Source organism: Theobroma cacao, chromosome 5, assembly GCF_000208745.1.
Source record: "Theobroma cacao cultivar B97-61/B2 chromosome 5, Criollo_cocoa_genome_V2, whole genome shotgun sequence".
NCBI lineage: Eukaryota > Viridiplantae > Streptophyta > Magnoliopsida > Malvales > Malvaceae > Theobroma > Theobroma cacao.
In genome coordinates this window covers 34514797-34524741 of record NC_030854.1, presented here as the reverse complement: position 1 = coordinate 34524741, position 9945 = coordinate 34514797, and the positions used below count along the sequence as shown (strand labels likewise).

General features: G+C 34.1%; 1 protein-coding gene across 2 annotated transcripts; it reads right to left on the bottom strand.

Annotated features, from left to right (window-relative positions):
• Positions 373-3148, bottom strand: LOC18599841 (F-box/kelch-repeat protein At1g16250). Of its 2 annotated transcripts, XM_007029995.2 has the most exons (4): positions 3037-3148; positions 2846-2890; positions 1778-2350; positions 373-1323 (listed from the first exon to the last, which is right to left on the bottom strand). In XM_007029995.2, coding segments are annotated over exons 2-4 (1149 nt in total). In that variant the 5' UTR covers positions 2848-2890; positions 3037-3148; the 3' UTR covers positions 373-749. The 2 variants fall into 2 exon arrangements, with proteins under 2 accessions (XP_007030057.1, XP_017976181.1); XM_018120692.1 differs by having other exon boundaries at positions 2846-3148.

Genomic DNA, 9945 nt, shown 5'->3' with positions numbered 1-9945 from the left:
GCCCTAGTTCCATTCAGACAGAATATGCCTGAAAGTAAAGAAGTGCGAAGAGGGAGTAGTTAACTTTTTCTACTTAAACTAAAGAAACCAGAGAATTCTAGGATCAAAGAAAGAGAATGGTGGGTTTAGTTTAGTATAGCAAAACCGTGTAGAGGTAGTGTTTTGCATCTCTAAAATCTACATTCTTTAAGTAAAAGCTGACAATCAAACCATGTAAAGCTTATCTGTCTGGTAATGTAAGGCTGAATTCTAGAACAAAAAGTGGCAATTTCTCATAAACTTAACTGTGCCTGAGGAGGACCATAAATCAAACTACAGAAAAGCAGAGGGAAAAAGACTGATATTGCAAGGATAAGTGGCACAAACAAAACATCATTATCAATCTAAACTTTCATTATATCAGAACCATTTTCTTTGGTGCATATTCATCTGTCCTTCACAACATATTTAAAGCAATGGAGAAGAAAACTAATCATGAAATCAATTGAATAATTTCAATATGCTCCTGTATCTGCTCCAATGATCCATCTATTGAAAATCAACATTACAGTAAAAAAAAGGTTCTAACTCGCTCTAGGAATTTTTTATATATTTGGCCAATAAGATTTTATATATGTATAACAGAGGTTTGCCTATGAGAGACATAAGAGGCTGCTGCACAAGAATTCACATTTTAGTTTCCCTGCACTATGGGTTAAGAATGCTTGGTTCTCTAACAAGTACATCAGGAGAACAATCATTTTTCCCGATCAAGAAGAGTTTTCTTCTTCCAGGGAGGTACAACCTAGGACAGAACCACCTGCTGGCCTACACATGGGCCTGATTTCCCTCCAGTTTAATGGCCTCTGTGAAGGATCACAAACTCTCACCCCAGCTAACTTCACGACATCAAACCTCCCAGCTCCTACTTCTTCCCACTTGAGAACCTTCCCTCCAAGAACATACAATTCATTTCTCAGTGCAGCAAAACCATAACCAAAGGCCTCAAGTTCTCGGAAGTGGTCAGGAAGAACAACCGGAGGAACAGCACCAACAGTGATCCACTCTCCTCTTACAGGATCTCTTGCTTTAATTAAGCTCTCCCCCCAATCCACCACGGTATAAACTTGATCATTCCCCATCACCTGAACTGCAAATTGCATTGCTCTTGAGAAAGGCCATATGTCATCAACCGTGCACCATGTTTCATTTGATGGATCAAAAATTTCTGATGGGGTCTGCTCTGCCAAGCCTATCTGGTCACTCAGAACATGAAATTTACCTTTATATGATATGCCTAGGCAGTCCATTTGCGGATTGAGCATTGGTGGCAATTCCTCCCACCTGCAATTACCATTGAGTCATAAACCAAGCCAATCAATCAATTTCTTAGATAAAGGAAAATTTTACAAAAATTCAAACTATACTTTGCTAGATACATAATCAGTTTTCTGTCAAAGAGTAATGGCACAAGAGGAAGGAGAGGGGGTGTTAAAGTGAGATGAAAAAGTAGGGATCAAACAGTGCAAACATATTTTCGACAATTTAAACATACACCACATATAATGAATGATGCACCAGAAAAAAGCCTCAGAGAGCTAAAATAACATTTTAGATGGTTTATCAATCCCTATATGATTTTATCTTTGATGCATCTTGTGTATGAAGCTAGAATACACCTAAAAGTGGCTCTGATAAACCAGAGTTGCAAACATGAAAAGCATTTGCAGTAGTAATCAACTCCCACGGTGTTTAGAGGAAAACAAAACCATATGATCTTTGAAGAAATGAAGTTTACCGATCACTTATTGGATCATAAACCTCAGCAAGAGCAAGCCCTCGAGGGTGAGCTGTATTGCGCCCTCCAGCAACATAAACTTTACCAGACATAACACAGCATGCAAAGTGAGATCGAGGTGTTTGCATGCTCGTTAATCTGGCCCACTGTTTCTTAAATGGATCAAACTGCAAAACATCATTTGTTATCATAGGTGGTTGACGGGGATATGCAGTATCACGTGGCGCATAGGAGCCACCAATCACAAGGAGCCGTTTACCGACACACACAGAGGACATTCCAAAATGTTGCAAGCCATCATACTCAGTTGGAATCTTTGGCAAGGGATGCCATATATCCGCTGTGCGATCATAGGCAACCCACTGATTGGAACGTTCAGTGACAACAAATAACCAATCCCCAAGCCATCCTTGGTTGGCTTTATAATTCGCATACTCACTGCTGCGGATCAAATCTCTCCACCTCTTTGAGACAGCTTCAAGCACCCCATCGTAACCATGTGACAACTTGGCTAGACATCTCAACGCCAAATCATCTGGTAGTCCAGGAAGAATAGCTTCTTTAACAGGTTCCCTAAAGTGAAATGCAACAGTAACAAGCTTATGACAATACGGAAACCACCTTAGGAAGAAAAAAAAAGGAAAAAAGGACAATCTGTTGGTACGCAATGATGAAAACCGTTCAGCATTCTTCCCTTTTTGAATAACGGTCAGGGCTATGTCATTAAAATTGCAAAAAGTCATGAATTTGTCAAACAAAAAGTTCTAACTCAAAATTCCCCTAAGCAAAGAATATGCAACTTTTCACAGTGGTGAAAAACCACATAAATAAGTATCAGGGGACTAGATTTTCAAAGTAATTAATCAATTCTTTTATAATTTATGTCTTGATAAAACAAAAGCAAAAAGCTAAAAACCATATATATATATATGTATATAGTGAAGGCTAAATGTGATTAAGCTGGCTACAGATAACAAGCGAAACGATCAAAGAAACAAACTTCAAAAAAATAAAAATAAAAAAGGAAAAGAACAAACACCATACGGGCAACAAAATAATAAGACTTACATGCTTCAAAAACCGACCAAAATCAACTTCTAAGACGATTGAAACCTGCAAAACAGAGTGAAAAACAAAAAGATAAACAAAAGAACGGTACTTTCTCTATCATCTGATTGAAAAGTAGGAGGGAAAGCAAGGAAAAGGGGATTCTGGGTAATGGGTAATGAAGGGTTTTGTGATTTCTTTTTTCTTTTTACCTGAAGAATGGATCAAAATGCAGAACCTTTTAAAGGGGAGGAAATGAGGAGAATATGGTAAGAGAAGAATTAAAAGGAAACTTGACCGTAGCCAGCCTTTCTTGGATTTTGGTTCCACTATAATGTGCCTATAGTTTTCTTGTTTGGGCCTCCAAAAATTAGGAATATATATATATATATAAATAACAATGTTTTAATTAATATTTTTAATTCAGAAATTTTCTCAATTTTGATTAAATATATTTTGAATTTTCTATTTGCATTATAATAAATTTTCATAAAGTAATAAATAAATAATAATGATAATAATAGTAATAATAAAAATCAAATAAAACTTATATATCCTCTTAATACTAAGATTAGTGTGCATGAATTTTATTATGTCCTTGCAAGATTTGTGACTCCATTTTTGCCTAAAATTACATAATAGAACAACTAGAAGGGATAAAGACGAGAAAAAAAGGAAATTTGGTAATTGTATATCTGTCAAGAGATTTGTTTATGAATCTAATTATATCATGTAATTTATTTGAGATTTACGTTTCTTTTTTTTTAAAAAAAAGTGAGATTTACATTCCTTATATACATATTTACATACGTATGTGCATACGTAAGATTTATAAAATTATTACATCACTCTTAATGTGTGTATGTATAAGCTCATACGAATTTGTACACGTAAAAATAATAAGTAAAACAAAGTGAAAGGATAGAAAAAAAAATGGAAGAAATATTTATGTACATTTGGCAAGAGAATAACACTAGAGTCTTATTACTTTGTATTATAGTATAATAGAGATTTCATTTTTTGTAAAGTCATATGACATTCTTTATATATATATATGTTACGTAAACATATATATGTACATATTTACATACACACATAATACACATAAATATATACTAAAGNATATATATATATATATATATATATATATATATATATATATATAGCTACTTGTGGCTTTTTTTTTTTTTTTTCCCTCATGGCTTCTCAAGTCGAAGCAAGTTACTATGTGATAGCAAAGGTGGAGGAAGGCGGGCTAGTAAGGCCTTGGTCTCTTCAAAAGTTTTAAAATTTTATTTCATTTTATAGACATTATTTTCATCCTCAAAATATGAAATTTTGAGTCCATCACTGTGATAGTTTCCCCACTTTGCAAGTTAATATGACTTAATCCATCAATCTCATTGGTAATTGTTAATTCATGTTCAATCTGTCTGGAAATCGGCCAGCATTGACTCCTGCTCGTACTGTATTTGATCTTCAACTTAATCTTGTCCCTTTGGCAATGTAGGCGTCATCGATCCTGATTTGCATTTATATTTGTCCAAGAATTTCATTACATTTACTCTTCTGGGTTAGAACTATATATATGATCAAATGCTTTAAAATATTCAAGCTGGATTCTACATTCTCAGATCATAGAAATCCTGATTGAAGAACATGTCAATTATGATCATATTGTACACTGTTTCGTGTACATTTTTGCCTGTATATCAATACCAAATTAATACATATTTAGCAAAACCCAAATAATTTTTTTCATGATATTTTTTCAACCATAACAAAGAAGCACCAGCTTTAAAGAAAATAATTGAAACCCCAGTGTTCCATAGCTTCCAGGCGTAGCTAGCTAGGCCTCTTTCTATCCTGTGATTGCTGTAATTTGGATTATTTTAATTTAAAACATTTTCTTTTTTAAGTTTTGAAGTTCATGAGCATTCTACTTCACTTCCAAGGCACATAAATGTACTAATGGTGATATTCTGGTATTGATTAGAAGTGACGGTTATAGCTAGGTAATTGCACAGGAGTAAACCTTCATTTATCCTGCAAAGTAACACTATAAAGAGCCAAAAGCAAATGGAACAGGGAAAACAAAGCTAAACCCTAGCTAGTGTAAGAAAGTGATTATTTAATAGCTTGAAGGCATATCAAAATGCACTAAAACATTAATATATATAGAAGATGCATGTAAACTTCAATTTACATTGATTTCCGAGATAACAAACATAACATGTCTAATACTAGCATTGGAAAACTTGTAAGATGAGAAATGAAGGGTGGGAAAATGAACAGGGAAAACCAGCAGCCAACACTGCCCAAAGCATATATGTTTCAAAAGCATTCAAATATAAAATGACACATTGTAATAGGAAAGAAACATATCACTTTCTGTCAAAGGATGCAAAATAATTGGATAGACTGCTGCCTATTGTCTTCTTCTTTTTCCCCTTGGAATGATATCTACCCTTAATTTTCCCCTTAAGTACCTCCCTTCTTGATTATGGAAAATGCCAGTTTTTCTGTCGGTTGATAGTACAAACTTTAGAAAAATTAAGTTAAAAGTTTATTGGAACTAATAATCTTTTGCTGTTACAGAACATGAATCATGTAAACCACTAGTCATAAACTGTATCGCTTGTAAACTTGAAGAACACTATTAGGGTTTATGTGGTGTTAATCATCTACACTGCTACAAAGGCAGACCACAAGAATAAAAGGAGACTATTGTTTTAGATTTTTTGTGCTGACAAACTTTATTGAATAACTGAAACTGACAAGCAAATTAAATATTTTATGAATCCCATAAATCAAGAGAGGAATAATGAACCCCTAAAATTAATATGCAAGAGTTATCATACAACATAACACTATATGTATGTATAGTGAGGAAACAAATGATATATACAGTACTTGTCCTACTTCATTTGTCTTGGAATCTAAAGGAGAGATTCAACAACTGATATATCCTACCAGGAAAATGGCAAAGACTATAAATATGAAATACAAATAACAAATGAATTACTAGGAGAAATAAGGATTAGTGTTGCAATAACTTGATAAATATATTCTTCAAGAAAGAAATAGAGGATGTAATATGTATATAGAATATTGAATTCGACTAAAAATATAGCTAGAATATGCAGAATCAGAAATATTCTCTTTATGGAGATTTAAGAAAAGAAATTATAATATTGAAAACAAAAATAAAGATACTTCTTACATCTATATATATCGAACCTTAGAGATCACAGCCTTGGGTTGATCTTTAAGTCTTGTGTTGGGAGCAAGGAAAAGCATGGTGTGAGGAATGAAGCCTGGTCCGAGATCAATGATCAATCCCTTAAGTAATTATCAGATAAGAACTTATGGAGAAGGAGGGATCTTGGATCAAACTTCATTCCATACACCCTCTTTTCTTCTTCAAGATAACACTCTTGATTAGTCTCACCCTCCTTATTTGCTCTCTACCTCTCCTCTCATGAATCATGATCCTTTTGCTTAGTCTCCCTCTCAAACACATGCAAAAACATAAGGTCAAGAAATGGAAAGGAAGAAGAAGGATCTTGGGTCAGGCTTCATTCCAAACACCCCTTTCCCCTATACCTCAAGATATATCTCTTCATCTCTCCATTTCTCTTTCTTTGTTTTCATGATTTAACAATCAAAACTAAAGAAGGCTCTTTATCTTGTATATATACACACGCATGCACACACAAATCAAGCAATATAAAGAAGAGAGACAGAGACAAGGATCTTGGATCAAACTTCTCATTCCGAACACCCCTTTTCCTTCTTTCAATGACCCTCTCTTTCTCTTTCTCTACTTTCTCATGATTCAACAATCAAACAAGGCTGCAAAACCCTCAAGTTCCCTGCCTCTCTTTCTCTCTTTTCTTTCTCTCATGCTCACACAAACAAAGGAATGAAAGATATAGTAGTATCCAAGAGGGGAGAGAGACAAGGGAGTATACGGAAAGGATGAGAAGAAATAAACAAAAAGACATAAATGTGGAAAAGCACATGATAGACAGGTCACTGTTAGCTTAAAATAATGAAAAGGCTGGTAGGTTTTTGGAAGCATGGTGTTGTCTTGTTCTAAAGCTTTAAGAAGAGAGAAAAAGAAAAAGAGAGACAGAGAGAGTGGTTAGAAAAATAGAGGCTTTTACAGGCTACCCTCTGTGGAACAAAAAAAAAGAAGAGCTTAATAAGCACTGAAACTAAGGAGGAGGAAGGGCATGAGAGAGATTCAGAGAGGTGAATGGGCCTCCACTATTGGGATTTTAATATATTAACACCCCATCATGTTTTGAGCATTAAATTACATGGATTTTACTTGTATGACATTTTCTAAAGTTGAAGGGTGTCTCAAGAAAAGCTATGTAACAACACTGAAGGTATCTCCATCAGCAAGAAAAGGGAGTACACCGCCCAGATCAAAACGCATGATGGCACCACTCATTTCCTTGTTAATTAGTACAGCTATATTTTTTTATTCTTTTCTTTTTCCTCATTTTGTGAAAATGGGTATATTCTCAAGCACACCAAAGCTAGTAAAAAGCATTGCCATTCGAAGAATACCAATGACAAGGTTTAAGAGACCCCAATATTTTATCCAACTTTCTGTATTATTTTGGTGGTGAGGGATCAAATCACCACCATACACCTAGCTAGGTTATTATTTAGCATGTACGAGGAATTCAAGGTGATTAAATATTTTTCTTTAATCCTCTTGGTTTTGGTCTAATATGGCAAGGTCGGATTTAAAGCTTTGTCACAACCATTTGGAATTGACCAGCACTTCAAAATCCTAGAGATTCTCTCAGTTGATAATGTTGAGTTGCACCAGGATAATAAGTAATTTATCTTTATAAGTGAAACTTACCAAAATGAAATGACTTGATTAGCACATATTGTTTTGAAGCTCAACATATATAATCCAATAATGGTAGTCTTAAAGCAGGGTAGTTAGTCTTAAAAGCAAAAGTACTCTTTGATTATATTGAATGCTAATACATCCTAGGAAATCTTAATAAACCTTAAAAACCTTATAGTTTTGGTTGGATTTTCTTGTCAACTCCAATAATTCATCCAATTTTAAAGGCTTTTAATTTGAAGCTAGGAAAGATGTCACCACAGTGCATAATGTTTGATGATGTATAAGAGAAATGGGTCCAACTCTCCAAATGATAATCATCACGTAACAATTAAGAAATTATTGGGGATTAGATTAGTTTAAACTATTTGCTACAATGCTCTCCAAGCTGTTGTACCTGCTACCACTCAAAAAGGCTAGGTCAAATTATATATCCCAAGTACAGCCCTCAGTAGGTAAACTTTAAGAGAGTCCAATTGGCAATCAATTAGGGAAGAAAAGGAAGACTTAGGAACTTAATTGTTTTGACTTGAGAGATTGAAAAAAACCATTAGAATATGATTGATTGGAGGAGATTGGATTCATGATTAGAGATACAGTATGGGAAAACAAAACCAATTATCTAAACTTAGTTTCACTAGCTGATTCTCTATAATAACCATTTGATACTTTTGCATACTTTTACAAAATCAATTATGATTTATCATTTTTCTTTGATTTTTTTTGCACAGAAGAAGTGAAATTCTGTATATGGTCTAGTGTTAAATTAAACTAATTTGTTTCTAATTGAGTTCACAATGTTCTTGAGTTTATTTGTTTAATTAGATCAGATATACTGTGTAAAACCATGATTAATCTTGAAATTGATCCCTACTTAGTGGGCCATGGGAATGGCATTGAACAATTCTTTTGCTTGCAAGGAAATGTTAGACTGTCTTGAAGCCAACAATCCCTGGCAAGATGGCAGAGTATTGTGGCCATGCTGGTGTGCCTGATCAGTACAATTGACCCTAAAAGCTCATGATTTCAAGTTTTTATTGTTTTTTCAATTGCAATGTTGATGTCACATGTGATGTAGGGTACCCTCAACGCCAAGATTTACAGGCCATCTTCATCAAAAACATAGTTGCCACTATTTTCATGTTCTTATCAAATGGCCCAGCCATCATTCTACAGTGACCATTTTCTCTGTGGATTCTTTTCCTTCCTTTTTCTCCTTTTAGGATTTTCCTTTTGGATGCTTCTAATTAAGGTGTTATTGAGGTTACTCTATTGCCAATTCTTCAACTATTTTCCTCGTTTGCTTTGTTTTGAAGTGGTGCTAGTAAAGGCTATAGCACTAAATTTATCCCTATGCGCATGTTCTCTTTCTTCCTTTTCTCAATGAGGCTTACTTGATACACCATATAATACTTGGATGAAAACCATTCTCATTTCTCATTTCAAATAGTAAAACTGAAGGATCCCCAAGAGGATTCAACTCTAAGAATGTAATTAGGCACTTAAGTACTTCTAACTGGTCCTTTTCTCCCTCTGGACATGACCTACACATTAATGACAGAAACATTTCTTATTTATAAAGGATTGGAAAAAATTTGACCCCATTTCCCAACTAATGACTGTAGCTTAGCTTCTTGAATGATAATGAAGTACTAAAGTTTCTTGCTTTAATCTCAAGGGGCTGATTGGCTTGATTGGCTTGTCATCATATATATGGTAAATCCTAGTACCTCAGTATATAGTGCAATGGAGTTAGAAATTCTTCAACTAACACTTTCTCAATATTTTGGTGATTACACATTGTTTGAGAAAAGAAATCATCCCTTCAATACTGTATTTCATTCATCAGATAATAATTCCAATCATCTTTGCTTGTATCCATTCAAGTGTGAAGAATCTTATGTTATTTTTACCTCTTTTACTGTTATATTTGAAATTTGAGCTCAATTATGAAGGTGCTTCTTATACTATGTTTTGAAAAAGTTGGGAAGCTTTTCAATTAGATATCATATACAAGCATACAAATTCTTATGTGACTAGAAATAATAAAATCTAAGCTTTTTGGGATGGGATGTTACTTACCTATCTTACCTACTGTGTTACAAAGTTAAGTGACAAAACAGCATGAAGTTAGCATTACTAGAAGATTTGTAGCAATCTTCACAAATTTTAAGTATCTTTGCTTCTCCAACTCATCAAGCCCAAATCCTTCTTGTATTTTTTTGTTGATGACACACCAAACTTT